General features: G+C 36.4%; 5 protein-coding genes and 1 long non-coding RNA gene across 12 annotated transcripts; all 6 read right to left on the bottom strand.

Annotated features, from left to right (window-relative positions):
• Positions 1-1,920: 1,920 nt before the first annotated feature.
• Positions 1,921-7,514, bottom strand: LOC147534780 (GDT1-like protein 1, chloroplastic). Its single transcript, XM_086646857.1, has 12 exons — positions 7,160-7,514; positions 7,005-7,095; positions 6,392-6,703; positions 5,798-5,851; positions 4,760-4,821; positions 4,464-4,532; positions 4,336-4,387; positions 4,034-4,108; positions 3,598-3,727; positions 3,029-3,099; positions 2,783-2,830; positions 1,921-2,179 (listed from the first exon to the last, which is right to left on the bottom strand). Exons 1-12 carry the CDS (start codon positions 7,342-7,344, stop codon positions 2,108-2,110), a joined length of 1,221 nt encoding a protein of 406 aa, XP_086502983.1. The 5' UTR covers positions 7,345-7,514; the 3' UTR covers positions 1,921-2,107.
• Positions 7,515-9,115: 1,601 nt separating this feature from the next.
• LOC147534779 (disease resistance response protein 206-like) lies at positions 9,116-9,734 on the bottom strand. Its single transcript, XM_086650329.1, has one exon. It carries the CDS (start codon positions 9,686-9,688, stop codon positions 9,116-9,118), a length of 573 nt encoding a protein of 190 aa, XP_086506455.1. The 5' UTR covers positions 9,689-9,734.
• A 2,064-nt stretch (positions 9,735-11,798) lies between these two features.
• On the bottom strand, positions 11,799-12,571 carry LOC147534778 (disease resistance response protein 206-like). The gene has a single exon (XM_086647319.1). The coding sequence runs from the start codon at positions 12,558-12,560 to the stop codon at positions 11,988-11,990; it is 573 nt and encodes a 190-aa protein (XP_086503445.1). The 5' UTR covers positions 12,561-12,571; the 3' UTR covers positions 11,799-11,987.
• Positions 12,572-13,182: 611 nt separating this feature from the next.
• Positions 13,183-14,029, bottom strand: LOC147534777 (disease resistance response protein 206-like). The gene has a single exon (XM_086647318.1). It carries the CDS (start codon positions 14,010-14,012, stop codon positions 13,440-13,442), a length of 573 nt encoding a protein of 190 aa, XP_086503444.1. The 5' UTR covers positions 14,013-14,029; the 3' UTR covers positions 13,183-13,439.
• Positions 14,030-15,478: 1,449 nt separating this feature from the next.
• Positions 15,479-18,414, bottom strand: LOC147534776 (uncharacterized). Its single transcript, XR_015227516.1, has 5 exons — positions 18,266-18,414; positions 17,559-17,769; positions 16,121-17,291; positions 15,909-15,971; positions 15,479-15,818 (listed from the first exon to the last, which is right to left on the bottom strand). It is a non-coding gene; the product is annotated as an uncharacterized LOC147534776 (long non-coding RNA).
• Positions 18,415-19,576: 1,162 nt separating this feature from the next.
• Positions 19,577-23,844, bottom strand: LOC147534775 (cation/H(+) antiporter 18-like). 7 transcript variants are annotated; one of them, XM_086647314.1, is made up of 5 exons: positions 23,408-23,739; positions 23,215-23,292; positions 22,255-22,454; positions 21,099-22,100; positions 19,577-20,967 (listed from the first exon to the last, which is right to left on the bottom strand). In XM_086647314.1, exons 3-5 carry the CDS (start codon positions 22,450-22,452, stop codon positions 19,762-19,764), a joined length of 2,406 nt encoding a protein of 801 aa, XP_086503440.1. In that variant the 5' UTR covers positions 22,453-22,454; positions 23,215-23,292; positions 23,408-23,739; the 3' UTR covers positions 19,577-19,761. The 7 variants fall into 7 exon arrangements, with proteins under 7 accessions (XP_086503440.1, XP_086503438.1, XP_086503441.1 ...); XM_086647312.1 differs by having other exon boundaries at positions 22,255-22,497; positions 23,408-23,687; XM_086647315.1 differs by having other exon boundaries at positions 23,215-23,279; positions 23,408-23,665.
• Between the last annotated feature and the right edge of the window lie 953 nt (positions 23,845-24,797).

Raw genomic sequence — 24,797 nt, 5'->3', positions numbered from 1 at the left:
TGTGCGCCTTGAGCGGGTCCCATAGTTTTTTCTTATAATTAGTCATCACTCATTTTTTATTCATACATACAATTGTGATAAGTAGGCCTAATTACTACTGGTTTAAAGTTCGAACTACTACTGATTTAAAGTCCGACTAATTAATAGTTTAAAGACCGACGAATAAAGTGATCTAAAGTGTACAGGAACTATTTTATTTATACCCACGCAATATTCCTGGATTTGGCCCCTAAGGGCCATTTCATGTGAGTGAGAGCATCTCTCGTGCAAAATTCAAAAACAATTTAAATTGTCTTATTTGTTAAGTTTTAATAATATTTTATTTCTTAGATGACACTATTGAGTTTTTTTAAATATCTTATAATTAAATGTTGTCACATTATCTTAATATTCAAATTAATTTTTGCATTTTTTTAAAGTTATTTGTACAAAAAAAATCCTAGTATTGTTTTGAGTTCATCATTTTGATACTTGCACGGGAGATGCTTTAAGCACTGTTTATTAATAGGCCACTCGCTTTAGGGGAATAAGACAAGTACAAAAATTTGTGAATCTTTAGGCCTTATTTTTCTTTATCCTTTTTGGTTTCCCTAAACACTTACTACAATTTCTTCTCTGCACCGGTAAAATTTAATGACAAATTGTCATTGTCGGTGACATTTAATATTCCAGATTTTTATTTCTTCTCTCTTCTTCCTCCTCTAACCACTACCTTCTCTCTATCTTTCTCTCTTGTGGGTCTGTTTGTGATTCTTATAGAACACCTATTCCTTTTTAGTGTAGTTCGAATCTAGTGTGTTTCTTTTATTGGACGAGATGAGATGAGATATATACGACCTCTCCAAATTTCTCATGTATGTATAATAATAGTGCTTCATTAAGTTTGTGGACACCAACCACAACATCTGTTTTACAAGGCAGAGAAACTTGAATGCTACTAAAATAAATGCTACTCCATACCTCAAATGGGGAACAAAATCAAGAAAAGGTAAAGTATCCATGGTTATATTCTATGATATTTGAGCATGTGTGGCAAAAGGGAAAGAGAAACATGACCTTTTTGAAATTAATATATAGTGTTTGTGTATGGTGATTGCTAGTGCATGTGGGGAGATGCTCCTTTTTTATGAGTTTGTGATGCTGCATCATAATAGGCCCACAAAAAGATATTTCTGACTCGGATTTGTCAGATCTGATTAAAAGTGGGTCATGAAGCTAAAATCCTTATCAAATTCTTCTTTCTTTTCTTTTTTTTGTTAAAAGAAAATCCACGTGAACTTGATAATTGTGGCAATAAATTTTAAAATTATTTTACGAAGGAAATTATCAAACTATAAATTTACACAGTTTCTCAAATTATCTTTTCCACGAAAGTAAAATGTCTTGCTCCCACAAAAAAAAAAAAGTCATATCTTTATCTCAACAAAGTTACAAACACATCAATTATTCAATCATCTCTATATAAATGTAATATTCAAACTGTGACCTCTCTGGTTGTGAAGCATATGTAGTGAATGAAGAGCAAAAGTAGGCTTCACAAAAATGGTAAATTAGTCAAAAGGGTGGTAGAAAAAATGAAGAGCATCTCAATTATGATGAATGCCACTATGAGTGGACTCGAGGAGTTCAATGATAAACAAATTTTAATTATAGGCAGCAGGTACATTCCAGCATGATATTCTCAAGATTCGATTGATCTTTGGAGGAATAAAGAGACAAGATTCCTACACATATTACCTAAAAGATCTTAAAAAGGTGTATATTTCTTCGGTTTTTAAGATCTGAAAATAGGTGATCGAGCAAGATGTTGACAAAGAACTATAAGATGACAGATCTTAAAATATGTGTCTAAGCAAGATGAGGGTTCATTTCACACATGGACAAATGCAATATTTACTATACTTCTTGCTAATATGAAGATTAGAAGCATAAATGAATACTTTAGAAGCATAATTGATTCTGAGTTTTGCTTAAAAAATGAAAACAAGAAGTTACAAAATAACACATGAAATTGAAGTTAGAAGCCAAAGTAGATTTTTCTCTGAGTTACTTATAAAAATTGAAAAAATCAGTTTATGATGAGAAAAGAATAATGTTTTTCTAATCTTTAGCTTGCTATCTCTATCACTGTGACCGCTGCAAAGACGAGAAAGAGAATGCCTCCAACATAGGAAATAATCTGTGAAAGGAAGAAAATTTTGACATTGCTTAGTTCCGTGAAATATGAATGAAGTTATATAATCCATAAGAAATATATTAAATCACACTACAATTATAAGAATCTGAATTTAGTTCCCCCAGATATAAATGCTACGATTATAGAAGAGGACAATGCTAGAGTACACCAAGGTTAATAATTCCGACAAAACCCCAAAACTGGTATCTTGGTCGGAATCTCAAAAACATTACTAAATTTATCGTTAAAATTTGATGTGTCTGAAACGGATGTATAGTCCACCACCTCTATGTGTAGTGGTTAGACACCATCTCTTCTCAGTGGAAGTAGAAATCCATGATTTATTAAACCAAGGTTAAAATAAAGTAAATATAGGAATACATGAGTTTTAGGCCCCATAGGATGGCCTTAAAGGTCTTTACATGGCCTCTAGGGTCCAAGATGTATTCGGTGATGGCAGTTATAGGGCTTATTCAATTCATATGACATGTAATGAATGTAATGTAATGACTCTTGGAGTCCATGTCAAAGAGAAAAGAAATGGATATATATATGTGTGTGTGCATGTGTGTCTCTGTATTTTGTATTTATGATTGGAGAGCTGACCTTCTCGGATAGGAAATTGCCTAATAAAGAGCCACCTAGAACAGCAAGCTGCATAATCAAGAACATGGATTTATTGCCTGTTACAGATGTAGTGTTTGCTTTTTCTCGAGTTAGATTTCAAACTATTTGTTTTTGCACGACTCGTCTGAATGGTTAATTAGGATTGATTTTGGGTCCATTTGACGATTCCAAAATGAAGACACTAATTCCTACAAGCGAGCAAAAGTGGAAGTTTTCAGATGTTACCAGAGTTGCCGCAGCATGACCAGCTGTTGCACCCCCAATTACTCCAAGAGGCGAAGAAGCTGCAGCAAGTGCTGCATAAAAAAATGAAAATAATCAGCTTCAGATAGCCTTGAGAAGCTTACCTGGTCAGGATGAAAATGAGTCACTTGGCTAGCTTCTTCATGGATTTCCAATATAAGCTGAAAAGGTTATCTGGTCATGCTTTATAAAAATGCATCTGAATCAGATGGCCAGAGTCACAAAGCAGGGTGGGTTTGTAATGAGAAGTGTCATGGAAAAACTAACCCATATTTAAGACCTGCCAATGTTTTAAAGATAACTCTTTACCAATCAATAGATCTTTTACCTGTCTCCAGTGTATGTCATGGGTCTAGATGTTGATAATGTGGTTTAAAGCCATCGATTTATTTTTTGAAAGTTGTTCGTATTCAAATAAAACAAGTTCTGAAGGGTCAATCCAGCTGGAACGGGAAATGGTAGGTCCTATTCCCTCTTATATCTCGCCGCTAAAGAAAACGAACAGGAATGGTGCCTTTCGTTCAAAGACATAAATGTGCAAAGTGGCTTACCTATCGTGGAGAAGAAAGATTTGTCACCCCATTCCGCAACAAAAACAAGAGCGAAAGTGCTAATTATAGTGCTAGCAGCAGCTAGTATACCGGCACCGTTCCCTGAAAAATCAGAAACTGCTAGCTCTGCCTGATTCATAGTATACAAATAACAGAAGATGAGATTAGAAACTCGACAATTATGTTCCAGTTAATTGGGAAAATAATATTTAGCAATTAGAAGTGATCATTTACTTCAAAATTTTCATATATTGATGGAAAATAACTGAGGTTTGACTTGAAAGTGTGCACATTTTTTTACTTCTGAAATACAAAAAGACAAAAAGTAGGTCAAACTCTTTCTATGTGTGTAATGTTACATAATAAATTGGTCAGAGATTTTACGCCGAACCCCCTTGAAAATTGTAAATCAAATGATCAAATTATTATATCTCACCTCTTTTTGCTCTTCTTCTGTTTTCATACCATCACTTGAGGCAGCATCAATCAAGGTAGAAACTCCAAAATAAACCTGTAATTAACTGAAATATGAAATTGTATGAAAAATATTATTATTTTTATTAACAAACTGATGTAGTTCTTTAAGTGCATATCTGCCACTTTTTATGCTACATGTGCATTGTATCAGTAAAGATTCTAACTGAGTTAGCATTTGTAGGAGACCCGCCTATAGATATACTTAATGGATAAAATGAAATAAAGATGATGTGAGATTAGGTGCGACACGTCAATTATTACCAATAGGCACACTGCTGCTATGTCATCAATAGGCAAATCAGTCTCACCAAGCCTGCACATTAACAAGTTGTTAAGAATCATGCTCGGGAAACAGAGGATCTTCTACGAGAGAAGATTAGAGCACATACCTGAAAGGAAGAATATCATCAACATAATGAAATGTCCGGCCAAGAACCACAGAGATGATGGTCATTGCCCTGCAAAGAAAAGAGAACTCGTTTATGGTTTCGTATACTTGGCCCAAATCATCTTAATTTGCTAGTTACTCTACAAAGTTCATGCTTTCTTTTTATGACCTTTTATAATTTGAGTGCTGACAAGCTCTAGAGTCTAGGGCCACAAAGTGGCAAATTCGGAAGAAGACTTCCTTGCTAAAGATGGGTTGTCATGCATACGAGGTTTTGGAAATAATACAATAACTTACGCAAGCGCGCCAAATGTGCCAATGAAAACAACTCCAGCAGAATTTCTAGCCGCTAAAAGTGCCTGCTCAAGCCACCGAATTTCATTACAAAGATTTTATTAAATGTAACATCAGAAATACACATCCTATAGCTTTACGGAAGACTATGAGGCCCCAATATGATACAAAGTAAGTGCAAAAGAAAATAACATGAAATAAACCATTAAGATCACAAAGTCGAAATTTTTTGGGTTAATACATGACTAAATCTTCTATCATCAAAACTAGAAGTATTATTCTTCAAGATATTTTTAGGTATGGTTATTCTAGAGTAAATTAAAGAATATAATTGCTGATTTACGACAAAACTGAGCTTCTTATGCTTGTACAAGCTGGCACGACCAGCATTGCTACACAAACTAAAACATTTCCATATATACGAAAGAATGCCAATACTGATCCCTATAGAATAGGTTGTATGCCTTGGAAGATTTTATAGATTTTTAATAGGCTTAGCTTCTTAAGGGGTTTCCAGGAAGAGCCAGATTATTTAGACTGCCATTTGCAAAAGCGCGACCTACAGCGCTAGAATGTCCAGAGTGCTTCTTTTCAAATGTATAATACTAGATATCTTCCCTAGTCCAATATTGACTAGGCTAAAAGTGTCTTCTGAATGTTTTCATTTGGTTCTTTGTTTCAATTACTTAGCTCGATTCCTATTTGTGCAGCTCAAGCTTGCAATTGGAGCACCATGAATTCTGATAGAAAACTGTCCAAGTATTACATACCTAGACATGAATCTCTACCGAGGAACTAATAATAGACTTGCCAGGGCTGCAACCGGGCTAGCCTACTAGTGGTTCCTTCTAAATGTGCTTAGTTGGTACATTTTTTTTTTTCGGATTTAAAATGAGCTGTGTCAATCTATTAAATGTAGTAGCCTAAGAATTCCTAGCTCCGCCTCCACATGATATTTTAACTGGATAATAAGAAACACGCACCTAAACTGAGAAAAGATCCCATACTTTGATCCTACTATTGTAGATGAGCTAGTCTTACCGCAATAAAGAAGGTCTTGTCCCCTAGTTCAGAAAAGAAAATCAGCAAAAAGGCCTGCAACATAACAAAATATTTGATGTTAGTAACCGAACCGCATGCATGTTCTCATATGAGAAAAGATATCTAGTGATTCTAGTCATAGAATATTCAGTTAGGCTTCTTTAAGGGGCCTATTGCTTCTATTTAAATTATTCATATTACTCTGATGTTCAATATAGTACTTCGAGTGTTAGTAGTTAACTTTATGAAGGGAGGGTTCAAAATCATAGTACCAATCCTCACAAACCTGACCTACTTAGCTAGCAGTAAAGGTGCATCTAAAGAAATTCAATTGGGGTTCGACAAAGAGAAGGCCCAATGTAGAATAGCCTCCAAAACAACTCTAGTTCGATCAATTAGTACTTCTGCATTGTCACTATCTGACAACCTAAAAGGGTGAGGCTAAAACTGTGCTGAGTCAGTACTAGTATATAATTGACCAAATTGGAGTCCATAGGACCTGTCCATTAGTTTTCAATCAGCGATAGAAATGAATGCGGTTTCAAATTAACTCTAGCTAAAACGAAATGAAAGGTACAAGGAGGTTTTCCTAACTGAAGCAAAACCTGTGCTAATATCACCAAGATCGCCTATGTAAGGAATTGACTGCAACCCAGCGGCAAAATCTGAACCAGCCATCGCCTGCTGTGAGCCTTGAAACATGAGCAAGCCAAAGAGCACTGAAAATTTAGCAAAACTTTGGAATGACATATCCGAAACTGCAGCAGCTTCCCACTTTACAAACGTGCCATCTTTACTTCTAGAGCTAATTGATGTCTCATTATTATCTGTAGCACCAAAATCTTGCAGGATAAACATCTGTTCTGAAATTTGAGAGGAATTCTTCTGATCAATGAATCTGAGCTCCTGACAAAGAGAAGTAATGTAGAAGAAGTACTTAAACTACAATATATCATTGTAAACGGAAATCGGTATTTGTTTTATTTACATAGTGGGATTACAATCGATGAAATGCAAATGTGGTGGTGCAGTTGCACCCATTATTGAAAATCGATGTTATAAATATCACCCCACAAGATTCAACAAAAGGGAGCTAAAACCATCCACCAATCTATCTTTTCAAATTGGTAATCAGAAAGCCATGTTTTTTTTTTGCAGTTAGCCTGTTAACAAATTAGGGCAGGTCTATTGAATAGCAAAAACTTACAATATTATTTCGATTTCTTGAAGAAGTTTCTAAGTAGTGCTCGAACTGCTCAGTGTTCACATTTGAATTTTGGGTCGATTGCCTTGAATACCTGCACAATTTCCCAAGTTTCATACCAAATCCACAATCATAAGAAATGTCGAAATAGAAATTACCTAGATGAAAGGAGATTCGAATTCCATGTGAAATTCTTGGTTTTCTGCTTTAATTTCTTAGAGTGGAAAGGAATTAATGAATTCAAAGTAGAAGAAGGGTTGATGAATTTCAATGATTTTTGGGGTGAATAAGATTGTAATTGAACCCTAATTAGAGCACTTTCAGAAAGATTTAGGGTTCTCATTTTGGGTTCAACTCTTTCTTCTCAATTTCTCTATAATCAGTAGTACATTTCTTCTTCTCTCTCTCTCTCTCTCAACTGTCTGGTATTCTGAACCTTACGTGCTCCCGCCTTAAAACGATAACGTTTTTAGTAGGTTTATTGCCCCTGAAACCCGGACCTGCTGACCCGTGATTAACTAACCCAACCCTAGAGGACATTTTTTTAGGGTTGGCCTCCTACTTTAAGGCAAGGCCAACGTGAGGCTCGCGCTCCCAATTTGGGAGCCCCTGAATTTTGAGAGCCCCTGAATTTTGGGAGTTCCGGACTTTGTCTCAATTCCAACGCCAGGCTCACAATCGGGGCTCTCAAATCCAAAATAAAGTACGTGCGCGAAGTATGTGTACGAAAAATTGATTTTAGATTTTGACTATGAATTAAAATGTGATATTATTCGAAATAGATAATTTCAAAAAGATAACCCACAAAAAAAGGAAAATAAGAAATAAATAGTTCAAAACATTTTAAGAAAATTGAAAAAAAATTTAAATATAAGTGGGGTGGATCCCCTTTTTAGGGGATCCACCCCAAATATAGCCGTCGGGCTGTCCCAAACGGCTATATTTGGGGGGTGGGAGCCCCCCAGCCCGGGTCCCAGCCCCGGGGCTCTCGGGTTGGGTGCCTTTGTATGGGGGATGGGCTCCCAAACACTGGACTTGCCCATATGTGCAGTATCTTCTTTGACCCATAATTTTTGTAAATGCAGTGTTGAACCCCAATTTCTATCGATTCCATCAAGTAATTCATTTACTTTCCTATTCTGGATTTACCTTTTAATTTAACAAAATTTAAGCAGTTGATTTTAATTAATGGTTCGGATTATAAAAGATGAAATATGAAATAAGGAACAAAAAAGGTGGATACAGTGGAGCACAAAGAAAAATCTTCGGGATATAAATCAATTAAGATTGCCTTAAGGGACATTTATTTTTTGGTCTCAAAATTCACTTGATTTTTTTTTCGCTCCCTAATCTTCAACTAATCTCAATGAAGACCAAGAGTAAGCTAAAAAAGTTTGTTGTTAATGTAGGTGTCGATAGATTTTGTACATTGTTAGAATCACCTTACATTGATTCTCTTAGGTAAGTTAAGTTAGGTTGTGCTATGTCACATCATGCGTGTGTAATATGATTAGTATGATACATCAACATACCACAAGTACATCTCTTTTTCTTTTTGTTGAACTACAAGTACATCTCTTTACTACGTCAAGTTCATACGCATTATCATTTTGAATAATTTAAAGTTTTTGTGTTTAATTTAATTTTTTTGAAGTATTACGACAAACTAAGATTTGTTAAGAATAATAAACATAGATCCAATTAAAGGATTAATTCTTTTTATGTTTCCAATCGGTAACCAACTTATATTCTTGATCCACTATTATGACCAAATTTCAGATCGAGGAAAAAGAGATGGATAATTTTCTCTTTGCTATGCAACCGAACATTTAAATAATAGCTTCTTCTATTTTAAAAAGTTAAACTTATTTAGGTAATTACACCAATTCCAATACTTCGGAAGTTGAAAATATAAAAAAAAAAAATAAGTTTTTGATATATTAGAAAACAACTTTCATTTTACATCTTAAGCTTTCTTGAGTTGTAGTAATGGTTATGTCTGAAAATCCAAAGAAAACCACACTATATTCCAAATCAAATCACAAATACATACTATAATTCAATCAACACCTACGACGAATTCACATTGACTTTTTTCTTTTTGAGGTAAGTTTTCACCAACATTCATATAACTTGATATCCACACTGATTCTAAAATAAACCACTGGTTCAATGGCATCTGTCATTATTGTCGCAATTCCCCTTGCCATGAAGAAATCTCCCGTGCCACCGATGATAGATATATCTCTGGTCTTATTCAGTAGTAAATCCACACCCGCAAAAGATATAGTCCCTTTATAATCTGTAGAATTAAGAGAAAACGAAAAAGCTAACCATGCCGTAGGAATATCTTTGCTATCATAGAGATAGAAACCTTGGGCTCGACCCACTGGTTTTGAATATAGATTGTTGTCTAGAGTGATTGGACCGTCAAACGCAACAAAGTCTCCAAAAAAATTTTGTCGCGTTAAAATTGTTTTGTTAGCCCATGCTGGTGCGGCTATGATTGCTGAAGTTGCATTTTTCGCATTGTTTCCGTTGTAAATTATATCATGGAAATATAGAAGTAAATGCTTACATGGTTGTTTACCATGGCGCCTTATTTTCGCATTGCCTGGGGAGGGTGAAATATAGATAACGAGGATAAAGATCACCACGAGAAAGAAACTAGGGTTTTTGTTCGACATATTATTTCTTAATATTGTTGTTCTTTGAGTTTTAGGATTCTTGATTAATAATAGATCTATATATAGAGGCTCTTAGCCAACAACCCATGTAATAAGAAGCCAATATATCTTGGATTCTTAAGTCAGTAAAATACTTGACCTGAATATATTTCTTTCATTTTGCTTCTCATTTTATTATTACTATTTGCATCAAAGACACCAATAACTGGCTGCTATTACCAAACCCTCATGCTGGTTGCTCGTAGAATGTTATAACAGATACAATGCCTTGACCAAAATCTCTCCGCACAGCATGGACTGACAATGATGATCAACCATCAAGATTTTCGCCCATTCGAGGAAGAGAAAATCCATCTTAGAGAGAATCGACTCTCTCGTGCTCGCCATTCACGACTACTTAGGTGCTCCACCCTAAATGAAAGAGTTTTGTGTTTAAATTCATGAAAGAATGTTATATTTAACCGTGCTCGTAATCTAAACTGGTGAGCATCTCTAAAATTCCTATGTGATACTATAAAAACATCTCCAATGCGAAACTCAATAAAATCTCCATTCATATTTGTCAAGTTATAATTAAGATTTTCATTCCTGGGAGGCGAATATAGAGAGATCTTCAATTTTTTGTTTCTCCAATGAAAAATTCTAAACTTGTTTTATTTACTTATGTGACATGCACTCATGCTAATGTTTATAAAGAAATATATAGTTATTTTGAGAACATATAGAAACTTGATTTCTATTGGTTTAAGATTTGGACATCTAAGGGAATACTCTAGAAATAGAGTATCCTCTTCAGATATCTTTATTTAACCACCTTCTCATCATCTCATCAAAAAAAAAACCACCTTCTCATCATCTTAGAGAACCAATTTGTTTTGCATTAAAGAGAGTTCTTAAGAAAAACTCTAAATATCATATGTGACACACAAAATCCGTAAGATTGAATCTTTTGTTCCCTAATTTTTCAAAATGCAATGTTGGGCGCAATTTCTAGCGGTTCCATACAATAACGCTTTTAATTTTCCTATTCTAGCCTTACCTCTTAATTACAATATTTTCTTCATTTTTTTTCTTCCTTCTTCTTTGTTTATTCTCCACTTCTCCTTAGTCACTCCTTACCTCTTAGTACTAGACAATCCTTGCCTCCTTGGAATTCATTTTTCACGATTTCGAGAAACCTCCATTAAAATATTATATATAAAATTATTGGTTTCAAAACTAACAAAACTTTGCATTTGAAAAAAATTCAATATTGCACAAACTTTAAAATGCTGTCTGCAAAAATCAAATTTGCATTTCTCTTTAATCACGTGAGGCGAGTTTTAAAGATCTCAAAAAAATAATTCCTAGACATCTATTCTTCTCGAAACTCTCTATACAGGCTGAGAAATTATAGCAGTTGTGAAGTTTCAAACGAAGAAGTGACAAAAAGGAGAAAAGAAAAAAAAAGCAGAACATGAAGTAAAATTTTGATATCTTTATTTCTAAGTCATACTAAAACTTTAATCAGAAATATTGCTTCATCTTGCTACTTATTTGTCTGTTACCATTTCCATCAAGGGACCAAATAGGTTATGATAGCAAATGCATTATGCATGGTCCCAAACTTTACCAGACCCATTGTCATGTCAAGTGAAAGCTTATTATGTTTTATTTAACAAATTCCTAGTTATGGTTAAAAGGTCTAATTTGGTGCATGAAATATGTCTTAGTACATGGCTAGGTCATAGATGAGTCGGTAGATCTGTGGAGGTCTGATTTTGTGAACCTCTATGTACTATGTCTTGTGGTATACATTTAACTTAATATGTTTAAGTAATTCAAACAAACTAAATTTGTTAAGAATAGTAAACAAAAAATCCTCAATTAAAAGGTTATTCTGCTTTTCTCCTGATCGATGACCAAACTATCTTTTTTATCCCTCGTGACCGAGTTCCAAATGGAGGGAACGAAGATGGTTAATTTTCTCCTTCTGCTAAGCAATCAAATATTTAGTTAACAAATTCTTCTACTATAACAAGTAAGAGTTAAATTTCTTCAGGTGATTATATATTCTACCGACTCTAGTACTTCTAATAAGTTAAAAGCGTCAAAACTATGTCTTCACATATTAGAAAAACCACTTTTATTTTATATTTTAAGCTTTCTTGAGTAGTGTTATACATTTGAAAATCCGAAGAAACTCACAGTTGAAAGCCACACTATTACATTATCAAAAACATACGTCACAAAGACACAAATACATATAATTAAATCAAAACAGCGAATTCACATTTCATTCTTCTTTTGAGATAAATCTTCACCAACATTCATATAGTTTGATATCAACACTAAGTCTAAAATAAACCTCTCCTTCAAAGGCATCTGTAATTATTGTTGCAATTCCTCTAGCCATGAAGAAATCTCCCGTGCCACCTATAACAGATATATCTCTAGTCTTATTCATTAATGGGTCGGCACCCGCAAAAGTTATAGTCCCTTTGTGATCACTAGAATTAAGAGAAAATGAAAAACCTATCCACGCTGTAAAAATTTCTTTCCTATCATAGATATAGAAACCTTGGGCTCGACCGACTGGCTTTGAATGTAGATTGTTGTCTAAAGTGATTGGATCGTCAAACACAACCAAATCCCCAAAATGATTTTGTCCACCTAAAATCGTCTTGTTATCCCACGCTGGTGCGCCTACGATGGCTGAAGTTGCATTTTTTGCATTTTTCCCATTGTAAATTATATCATGGAAGTATAAAAATAAATGCTTACATGGTTGTCTACCATGACGCGGGATTTTTGCATTGCTTGGAGAGGCTGAAATATAGATAATGAAGATAAAGATCTTCACAAGAATGAAACTAGGATTTCTATTCGACATTGTTTCTTATGTTCTTGTTGTTCTTTGAGTTGTAGTACTCTTGATTAATGGATCTATCTATATATAGAGGCTCTTAGCCAGCAAGCCCATGTGATGTAAAGCCACTATCTTGGATTTTAAGTCAACAAAATGCTTTATCTGTGCTTCTGATTTTCTTTGTACTATTTGCATCAAACAAACCAACAAGTGGTTGTTATGACAAAAGGGTACCCCCTCATGCTAGTAAATTTACCAACCCCCTGGTTATGATCACTTGTAGAATGCATTTAATTGCCCCACGTTACATCGACCACTGATAAACTTGCAGACATTTTCACAAAATCTTTGAGAGTCGACACTTTTAAGAGGATCATTAGCAAGTTACATGTTATTTCCGTACTTGCTCCAACTTGAGAGGGAGTGTTAAGAATATAAAATGGATAGAGCACTCGACCTGCTAGATCGAACACCCAACCTGATGATTCGAGGAAAAAAAGATGGATAATTTTCTCTTCGCTAGCTATGCAATTGAACATCTAGATAATAGTTTCTTCTATTTTAACAAGTAAAGATTTGACTTCTTTAGATAGTTACACCGATTCCAATACTTCTCAAGATGTAAATAAATTATTATGTTTTCACATATTAGGAAAACCACATTTATTATATCATAAGCTTTCTTGAGTAGTAGTTATGTTTGAACATCCAAAGACAGTCACATGGTAAGCCACACTATTACATTAGTATTATAAGCATAAATCACATGAGAACTGTGATACCATCACCAAAGATCCATGTCGATCGACTCCAAATCAAATTACAACGATATATATATATATATACATATAATTAAATCAACACGATGAATTCACACTGCATTTTTCCTTCTGAGGTTAGTTTTCACCAGCATTCGTATAACTTGACATCAACACTAAGTCTAAAATAAACCTCTCCTTCGAAGGCATCTGTCCTTATTGTCGCAATTCCCCTAGCCATGAAGAAATCTCCCGTGCCACCGATAACAGATATATCTCTAGTCGCATCCATTAGTGGATCGGCACCCGCAAAAGTTATTGTCCCTACATAATCTGTAGAATTAAGAGCAAATGAAAAAGCTATCCATGCTGTACGAATTTCTTTACTATCATAGAGATAGAAACCTTGGGCTCGGCCCACTGGATTTGAATATAGATTGTTGTCTAGAGTGATTGGATCGTCAAATACAACCAAGTCTCCGAAACGATTTTGTTCGGCTAAAACCGTCTTGTTAGCCCACGCTGGTTCGCCTATGATAGCTGAAGTTGCATTATTTGCGTTTGTCCCGTTGTAAATTATATCATGGAAATATAAAAATAAAGTCTTACATGGTTGTTTATCATCGTGCCTTACTTTCGCATTGCCTGGGGAGGCTGATAAGTAAGTAACGAGGATAAAAATCATGACGAGAAAGAAACTAGGGTTTTTGTTCGACATTGTTTCTTATAATATTGTTGTTCTTTGAGTTGTATGACTCTTGATCAATAAATAAATCTATATATAGAGGCTCTTAAGCCAACAACCCATTTAATATGAAGCCAATATCTTGGATTTTAAGTCACTAGAATACTTTATATGAATATATTTTCTTTCATTTTGCTTCCCATTTTATTATTACTATTTGCACCAAAGAAACCAATAAGTGGTTGCTATTACCAAACCCCTAATGCTAGTCACTTGTAGAATGCATAAGCACTTGGAAAATGCCTATCTTGCTAACTTACATGATGCCTTAAGCAAAATATCTCCTAACAGCCGAAGATTTCCGACAATTTTATGAAGAGAAAATCCATCTTAGATAGAATCGGCTCTCTCGTGTGGGCAGTATTGTAAAACTAGAAAAGATTCTTAGGCAAGTAGGAATAGTCTCAAAGTCATAACCTTTAATTAGCTAGTCTTTCTAGTCGGAGTCTATACCCAATCAACCATTTGGTTATAACCTGTGTCTATAGTAATGTTTCAACAAAAAAGAAAAACCTAATCTATATTATTGTGCTATTTTTAACTCCCGTTTTGTTTTGTTCTACCGCTAATGTGCAACAAAATTTCCTACGTACAAGTTGATTACGTGAAGTAGAACAAATGTTGGTTGCTGCGAGGCTATCATGTGTAGCCGTGTAAGACTTGATCATCCCATATTAGGTACATAATTCCAACTCAAAGTAACGCGTTTGTTTTCTGAATCATCTAATTCAAATGTATCCAAAGTCAACAGAATTCAGCCATTCAGAAGATTGAACAGTTATTCTGCAACATAACACGGGTTAAATTTGGAGCCACTACCTAATTAAATGAAGTATATCGAGTTAGTCTAGCCCTTTACTAGTCAAGCTATGGGTGGAAATCAAACTGGGTCGGGGTTACTCCTTAAAAGTTCTGGAATTTTATGTCCATTCGAGTTATCTAGCAGACTGAGACGAGTAATTTATCAAAAAAATTGGCGTTTAAAACCGAGCAAACATGATATAAGAGGGGCAGGGCTCAGTTTAGTCCAATGGGCTAGTCGAAGAGAAAACCTAATATAGGAGGGGCAGTCCGTTTAATCCAATGGGCGAGTGACCAACTTCATGAGAAGATGGAGGAATATTAAGACCCAACTTCGGCAATAAGTGACTATTAATTGTCTTAAAAGTGTAATTCTATTTTTAATGAAATTAAATTGCATCATTTGAATGACCCTATATTTTTTTTCTTGTTGCAAAAATGGGCCTACACTTCGTGAATTGAAAAATAGAGCCCAATGGTCAAGTACAACACTTAAGTTGAAACACGTAGGATCTCCAAATAATTTGTTAAGTGTGCGGAAATGCTCCTAGAAAGCCCCTATTCGGTTTGCCTAACTCAAGATTATGGTAAAGAACCTTGTGAAGACGATAAAACGAATAATAGAAAGGGACACCAGGTTTTAACGTGGTTCGGCTATTAGAAAATAAGCCTACATCCACGGATAAGCTCTCCCTTATGTTTCTTCATTTCAAACTATTCTCCCATTTTTACATCGGCTTCAACTTCTCAAATGTAAAAAATCCCATGCAGGCAAATCTCTCACTACATGAAATCTATACAAGTTTACAGAGAACGTCCCAGTGTAAGATGCTCTGATCGCCAACCTCCCCAATTTTCTAACCTAGTCCTTGCCTTCATCGCCAGTTGCCAGAAAACATCTCTGTCCTTCCAGTCACCTCTGGTTAGCTTCAACTTTTTCAGATCAGGTATCCGATCATCTGTTGCCCCAAATTTTATCTGTAAGCCGATATAGATGATAAGACTCCGATCCAAAATAAATAAATCACTGGTAGGATATGTAAGGGGCGAAAGCGAATGTCTACCGACTTGCCAATTCAAATCTGCGCTGGTAGATGATCAGTTCTCATTTTCTCCTTTCCTTATACGCTTCTGAAAGATTACAAAGGAAACATAGTAAGAATAGAACAGTAGAACCGGTACGAGCAAAAGGCTTGCAGGAACTTAGCCCTTACATGAAATTGCTGCATGAAATAGATGAATCTGCCCTAAGATGTACAAAATCAGATTTCAGTACTAACCTTTGTATTATTAGTGACCTGGGAGTTTGTTCCAGTACTTCCATAAGAATTTTGTCACCTTAGAATGATAATTAGATATCAACTTCAGCTTTCACTTGCCAACCTCTTGAAATGAGCTGAAAACCGAGTAAAAGCTACAAAGCTCATGGACAGACACGAATAGACATTTACAACCAAGAAACTCAATTTCTGCTACAATTATGAAAACAAAACTAAATAGAACACTGAACTCCACCAACAAGCTCAAAGCTCCACTCATGAGCACGTAGCTCGACTGAACTATACAGATCCGAGCGCGAAGCTCAACATACGAGCGCGAAGCTCAACATACGAGCGCGAAGCTCAACATACGAGCGCGAAGCTCAACATACGAGCACGATGCTCAACATACGAGCACGAAGCTCCTATAATGAAAATTTACTTATGAGTCAAAGCTCTATTCAGCATGAGAACGAAGTCACTTTATGAGTCCAAGCTCTATAAAGGATGAGCACGAAGCACCTTTATTAGCCGAAGCTCTATTAAGCATGAGAATGAAGTCACTTTATGAGTCCAAGCTCTATAAAGGATGAGCACAAAGCCCCTTTATTAGCCGAAGCTCTATTAAGCATGAGCTCGAAGCCCCTTTATTAGCCGAAGCTATATTAAGCATGAGCACTAAGCTCCTTTATTAGCCAAAGCTGTATTAAGCATGAGTGCAAAGCCCCTTTATTAGCCGAAGCTTTATTAAACATAAGCATAAGCACTAAGCCCCCTTCTGCGCATGAAACTCCATTGAGCATAAACTCCTGCAATGAGGACAAAACTCCGATGAGTAGAAAACCCCTTTAAGGAGTACAAAACCTTATAATGAGCACTAAGCTCCCTTATGAGCAAAAACTCTGTTGAGTGCGAAACTCCTTGAATGAGCACTAAGCTCCCTTATGAGCAATACTGCAATAACTCTGTTGAGTGCGAAACTCCTTGAATGAGGGGCTAAATAAGTACGAAAGTCCCTTATAAGCCAATTCTCATGTGGCGAGCACGAAGCTCTATTAAGCATGAGTAACAATCTCCCTTTATGAGCCAAAGCTTCATTTAGCATGGGAACGAAGCCCTCATTGGCCGGAGCTCTATTGAGCATGAGCACTAAGCCCCCTTCTGAGCATGAACTCCATAGAGCATAACACTCCTGCAATGAGCACAAAACTCAAATGAGTTCAAAACCCCTTTAATGAGTAGAGACTCCTGTAATGAGCACTAAGCTCCCTTATGAGCAAAAACTCCATTGAGTACGAAACTCCTTGAATGAGCAGCTCCAATAAGTACGAAAGTCCCTAATGACTTATGAGCACAACTCTCATGTAGCGAGCACGAAGCTCCATTGAGCATGAGTAACAAGCTCCCTTACAAGCACAAAGCTTCATTAAGCGAGCAAGAAGCTCCATTAAGTACGTACTCAAATAACGAGCACAAAGCTCCATTAAGTACGCCACTCAAATAGTAAGCACAAAGCTTCATTGAGTACATCATTTCCATCACGAGCACAAAGCTCCATTAAGTACCACTCCATTAAAGCCAGAACAAAGCTTTGCATATGAGCAGAGAACTCCAACAATCAGGACAAATCTCCAGCAATGAGATACTCTACTATTCACCATCATGGCATCCTACAAAATAAATTGCTATGAATATCTCAAAGTACCATTACAAATATTAATTATATTAATAAAATAGATGAATAATTCTTCATTATAAGAAACACAAAAGACCATAACCATACACCAAAATCAAATATACATATTTTTGTGCAAGCACACAAACGCAAAAACAACCCAAATCTCAAAAACACCTTTTAGATATTCGGATGATCAAAACAACTTCTGTAGCAGTTTCACAGATATAAAACCCTAACTCTAAAACAATCAATTGAAAAAAGCAAAGAATAACAACAACAAAAAAGAAATATCATATCCTGTAACGATTAAGAAATCTTTGAATATTATAAACCCTAATCGCGTTGAATGGAATTGATGTCGGCTAAAACTTCATGAGTGCGAAGAAAAACCCTATTTTTTTTTCGCGAATCGGATTGAACGAATAGAAATTCTTTTTTTTTTTAAAAAAATTAATTTCTCTGGAAAGGAATATTAAACAAAAAGTTACCTGCAGAAGATCCGAATGACAGGCTTCCCGGTGAGACATTGACGATTAGGAGAAACCCTAATTACGGACGCTTTGACAGACCGCTTTAGGGTTTTCGATCTTCTCCGAGGAAGACCATATCACTATTTATAATCTCTCTCTGTGTTCCTACTTTCCCGGATTTTTGTGCCCACCGCCTACCTAAGACGGATGGACAATGGACTTGCGTGGGAAAAATAATCAAGAAATTATATAGGCACCTCAAGATTTACTAACTTGGAGGTGTGGGGCTGGGAAAATATCTCAAAATCCGAAACCGAGCATGAACGCCAGAGTCCGTTACAGCAGTTGGAAACCCGAGACTCGGAGATCGGTCCACTCCGAGTCCCCGACCCACCCAGAGAAATAAATAAGTTGAATCGAGGTGATACCTAGTATCCCGCCTTATTCTGATCTGTTGGTATTCGTGTGATGCTACCTAGTTACGAATTGTATCACACACTTTTATGGCGGCCAACAAACTATCGGTCCAGAAAAGGACCGGCACAACCTGGTTATAAAGCAACAATCCATGGGAGGGAAAGACTTGTGCTTTGCCCCGTGCCTGAGGGTTGTGGCAGTCTGACATTTTATGTTCCCCAACCCGTCAAAATTTTGTTTGCCTCGTGATAGAAACGATTCATAATCACTTTTAGGATTTTCATCCTCTCTCTATAATTCCCATATTTTTGATAGCGCATTATAAACTATCGTTCTACCTAAATGTTTGTTCATAACATTGTTTTCCAGCACGTCTTTGTTTTCTGTACATCGCGTAGAAAAATGGGAAGGTGCAAAACATTATTTCCTCGATTTTTGACCTCCGACTAATTTTTTTCTTAGGCCAGGATCTCCCGACCATTTCCTAGTCATGGGATGGATTTATAGCTCTAGTGGGACTGTTAAAACCTTTTAGTAGTTTTTCTGCTTTTAATTATTTTTTACTTAACTCAAGATTAATAAAAAGAAGGAAGAGAGGAAAAAAGAAAACAAACAAGAAATTTTAAGATAAACAAAAAAGGTTAGAAAAGTGCTCAAGGGTAAGCATCTGCAGTGAGGATGAGACTGGACTATTAAATTGATAATTTTCAAGTACTCAACCAAAAAGAATAACAATTATGATAGGGGGACTCCCTGGGCATACTCCCGGGTGTACTCCCTCTCACAATGACAAGGCTCTTTTGGTCTTTTGACAGTTTTGTCAGATTGAAAAGACCAAAATGACCTTGTCTTGTGAGGGGGAGTACACTTGGGAGTATGTTTGAGGGAGTCCCCCATTCATTTTCCAAAGAATAAAAGAATTCTAACTTCCTCAATGGGGTCATTGAATTGATCAATAAACATTCAGAAATTTGACTCAATCAATCAGACCTAGGGTCAGATTTATATCTACTTAGAAAAAGAAAAACTACTTTAATCTATAGTTTATATATCTGAATTCATATATGTAATATTCGTACTTGTAGGAACAACTAATCTTAATTTTGGTCCGCCTCTAAGAAGTTTTCGGGACTTGAAGTCTGTAGCACATCCGTAGGCGACTGCGTAGAATATTGTTGCACAACCAAAACCGATGCCGTTGTGGACAAATCTGGTGATATCAACAAACTTCCAATGGGCCCAAGTTCTGGACAGTCGCTCCGCCCATTTAAAACTGGCCCAACAACACTATTGGGCCTTCGACCGACTAGAATCAGATTGCACCTACTAAACTCTTGCGCAACCGAAGAAATTTCAGCAGAACTTTTCACCAACCTCTCATGATACTGGACCGAAGCGTTTCTAGCCATCATCTCACGGATTTCACTGAGCACTTGATCGTCGAGTGATCTGCTTTCAGCATTTGACTCACTGTTCATATCGATAACGGAAACATCTGCTACGGGTTCAAGCTGCATTAAGATATGAACAACTATCAAGTTGATTCCTGGATGCTCTGCCATTCGAACGGCATATGCAAGTGCTTCACGGTCATCACATCCACCAAAGAATAAGACGCCTGTAGTACACGAAACCTTGCTAGAAGATACTTGGGAAGAACCACCAACGCCACGGTCAACTAGGATTCCTACTGAGCATGGCGTGTGTTGGAGGACTTTTTGGTTGACCCATTGAAAGTCGGTTCGACTTGTTTCTAATACACCATCTATTCTCTGCTGCTTATGAAATGGGAGTATGATCATCGCCACTGTTTTACTAGAGGCACTACTGCAAATGTCTTCGTGCATATCTGAAAATGCAGATATCGATGTCATTGGTCTTACAGAGACATGGCTCAACTGCTCGAAAGCCTCAAAGGCAACGACAATGTGGTCAGAATTTCTTCGTCCTTTGTTCCAGAAAGGTAACCCATTTCTCCGTGCCTTGTGAACCATTAGAATCGCCGATGTTCTCTCAGAAAGCTCTGTTAAGTGCAGAGCATAAACACATAGACCTTCTCGTCTTCCACTTCCACGAGATGCTTCGATGAGATTTAGCATTGTTGGGATATTCTTTGAACTATGAAAGCATGTTAAAATCCTAAGTTGGGTACTTTTGTCTTCCCTTTCTATAGTTTTATTCTTATACTCAGCATCATTCTTTCTCTTCGATGGCTTATATAACACCATAACAACGGGTGTTGTGATGAAGGTTGTGAAAAGAGCCATCAAAACCATTATAGCAAAAGTTTGATCATTTAACACCTACAACAGAAGAAAAATAACGCCATCACTATTTGCTTTATATATCAATGACTAAACCTAAATGAGAAACATATTTCGACTACTAATATATAGAAAAACAAGGGAGAGAGAGAGAGACGTATAGTTTTTACCTTTCTATCTTTACCAATATTGAGGACAATAAGCTCCACCAAGCCCTTACTATTCATGAGAAAACCCATAGTCAAAGACTCGCGCCAAGGAACCTTACAAACACGGGAAACGGCCACAGTTCCAGCGATCTTCCCGAAACAAGCTGTAATTATGACTAAAACTAGGAGACCCCAAGATTGAAGGCCTTGAATTGTAGCAACATTGGTTTTTAAACCACTTGAAGCAAAGTATAATGGGAGGAACAAACCAGATACCAGATCTTCAACTTTTTCGACAAGAGCACCAGCTAAAGGACCATCTTTTGGGACAAGAATTCCGAGCACAAAAGCTCCAAAAAGAGCGTGAATACCAATGGTATCAGTCACAAATCCAGCTGCTAGAACTGCAGCTAAAGTGGCACAAATATATGTCTCGTCAACTGGTTCACCATTATGACAACGTCGAGCCATCCATGAGAAGATTGGACGAAAGATAAGAATCGCACCGGCAACAAAACCACACCCACAGAACAAAACCCATAGAGCAACCAAAGGGGAATGGCCCGAGCTAGAAAGGGCAACAGCAAGAGCAAGTAAGATCCAAGCAGCTACGTCATTGACGGCAGCTGCTGACATTGCCATCTTACCAACATCAGTTGTCAGTAACTTGAGCTCAGCTAGAATACGGGCTAAGACGGGGAAGGCAGTAATGGAGAAAGCAACACCCATGAATATTAGAAACGGAGGACCATCAACGCCTTTGGATATTGTATTACGGAGGATGAATGAAGTGCCGATTCCTAAACCAAATGGTACGGTTATTCCAGCAAGAGCTATGCTGACAATCTTTTTCCCGGTTCGAGAGAGAGATTTTGGGTCCATCTCTAAGCCAACCAAGAAGAGAAAGAAGAGTAGACCTATATTAGCTAAGGTATCGAGCACTGTCAGACTTCGGGCAGGAAATACTGCATCTATATACCCCTTGCTTCGACCTAGAACTGACGGCCCAAGTAAGATTCCACCCTGCCATGACAAGAGGTAAAAAAGAGTCGAATAAGAGCTCGATTGATAATCAAGTTAAAATTCAAGTTATGACCTCCAAAGTCATGTGAGTTTGCGAAAACAAAGATATTATCAAATTTGAACATAACAAAAAGTAGAGAACATATGTACTTACAATGACTTCAGCGATAACACGAGGTTGTCTGAGTGGCTTTAGAAGAAGAGCAAGTGTTCGAGTGAGAGCAAGTACTAAACATATTTGTAAGATGATAAGAGGGAGAGCAAAATTTAAAGGATTATCCCCTTGAAATGCTCCATTTGATGTTGCTTTCATCGGAGACGGGCAAGCGTGTTGTGTAACATTTGACGCCATTTCTACTAAAACAAACACCTCGATCAGATAGCGCAAGCAATTCACCTTTTAAACATAAAAAGGTACATTAGTGTACAGAAAGAAGCCAATAACTTTAAAAAAAATTCTCCTCTATGAACCCTTAACTATGTAATATGTGATAATTGATTAGAAAGAATAAAGGACTTCTTTTAACAATCATTCAAGAATTTCAAATAATAAACCTTCTTTCTTTAACTTTAAGCTATATTATAATATGTATCTTTTCCAAGTCAAATTTAGGATTCTAGATCATGTTTTCCCCCAACTTGTCAAATTTCACATTATTACTAAATTTCAATTATTGATTGAATTCCTTTGAAAATTTAGGTATAGAAGAAGTGTGTTCAGATTTGAATGTATAGAAAGAAAAAACAAACAACCCCTAACAAGCCAAAAAGGACTTGAGATAATGACAAAGTAGACTTTCTAATGTGACTGACACCCATAAAGTATGACATCAATTTAGACTTTTTGCACTTTCAAAACTTTTCCACCAAAAACACCCAACAAATTCTACTTACACTTCCTTTACACTTCACACCCACTCGAAAATTATAATTGCTTGCACCAAACGAATTATAGTTTTCTAGAGAAATTCTCTCACACAACACCACAAAAAGATTTACATCTAGAATTTTTCTATCCTTTAAAAGACTGAGAAATTCATACATTATTATTAATCTTTGTTCAATAATCATAAGAGATAAACAATACTAATATATATATAGAGAGAGAGATTACCAAAATTTTGTTCAGGGGGAGAATACCAACAACAGTCAATCTAAGAATTTCTCCCTCTTTTATATCTACAAGTTCATCCTAAAATATTCAAAAATTTACAGAATTGAATTGAACTAATTGATACCCATTCCTCAATTAATCATAAAACTAGAGAGAGAAAGAGGAGAAGAGAGAGGAGAATGAATGTTGTTACCTGAAATCTAATAATCAATACCCAGATAGGGAAAAAGATCAAAAGTTGATTGAGTAATCTCTTGGTTAGAAGTAATAGGATAAAATCAAAGTGGGTAGTTTGGAATTCAAAGAGTTGGGTGTGAAAGAGGAGAAGATGGAGGGAGGAATTTATAAATAAATAAATAGAGAAGAGAGTAGCGAGATCTGGAAGTAGAGTCTAAATTGAAGTCGTATTTCTTTCCTGATTCGGAAACAATACTAATAAACAAGTCTATCTGTCCGAATTTTATGCCTATCCCATTCTTTTCCCGTGGCGCCATTTTCACATTCTAGTCTTGGACAGACATGATCATGAGAGAAAGTCAAACACTTTCCTTCGCTAAATCTAAACCGGTCACGTACTCTGATCGAAATATTGAACGGGCATAACACCACGACTCTTATGTCAATGTGTTTGGCCAATATCCTGGCCCAATCACACCTAAATAGATGTCTGAAAATGATTTAGAGTGTAACCGTCGAAATTTAACTAAAAGAGTGGTCTGGCGTGAAGCTATTTTCTTTCATACTTTTTAGTCAATTTTGATACTACTCTTACTTTATACTAGTCAAATTTTGTACTGTTGTTTTTATCTGATTAATTTGAATGGTCTATTCCAGTTGGATTTAAATCTATTTGATTGATTCTAATGAGTCATACTTGTTGATGTCAAAAAATGATCTTCCGTTATATCAGCATGAAACAAAGACTTGATGCATGACAACGTCTGTTAAGGTTAAAGATTCTTGTAAGTTGATTGTGGTTCCTCGTTCATGCTCCTGCTCCTCGCTCCAGCTCTGGTTCCTTGCTCTTGCTCCTTGATTCCTGGGGGGAAACCTGCAAAGGGTTCAAAAACCGCTCTAACGTTCAAGACAGTCAGGTTGCTCTTTGAAGTAAAAGAATTAATATTGATTGACCCTTTTGTGGGTGAGTTATGAGAACTCTGTGCAAGTGAGGGATCTTTCTGGTCGAGAGATTGTGTGAAAGCTTGTCCCCTTAGAAGACGATGGGGGCCTTTTTATAGGCTGAGGTAAACCGACTGTGATTAGACGGTCTAGATGAGGCAGTTGTGATCCATTGTTTAGGGAAGTTTTCCACTGTTCGTGGTTAGGGTTTCCCTTGTAGTTATCTCGTATCTAGGATAAATAGAAGTTCTTAAGTTCAACGATCATTCGTAGATATCCTATCGAGGTGATAGATCTTCTGGGAGATGTTTCCTCCTTTAGAACTCTTGAGGCTCAAGCTTGCTTAAACACTTAAGATTTGTAACCGATTGAGATCTTTAAGGAGATTCCGGGATTGAGTCGGTAAGCCGTTGGCGCGCTTCTGCCTCCCCAGTTTAAGGTGTGAGGCATCGACCTAACTTACG

This window comes from Eschscholzia californica, unplaced genomic scaffold (genome assembly GCF_041429995.1).
Source record: "Eschscholzia californica isolate CP2 unplaced genomic scaffold, dmEscCali1.0.p SCAF_6, whole genome shotgun sequence".
NCBI lineage: Eukaryota > Viridiplantae > Streptophyta > Magnoliopsida > Ranunculales > Papaveraceae > Eschscholzia > Eschscholzia californica.
This window is presented reverse-complemented; position numbering and strand designations above follow the sequence as displayed.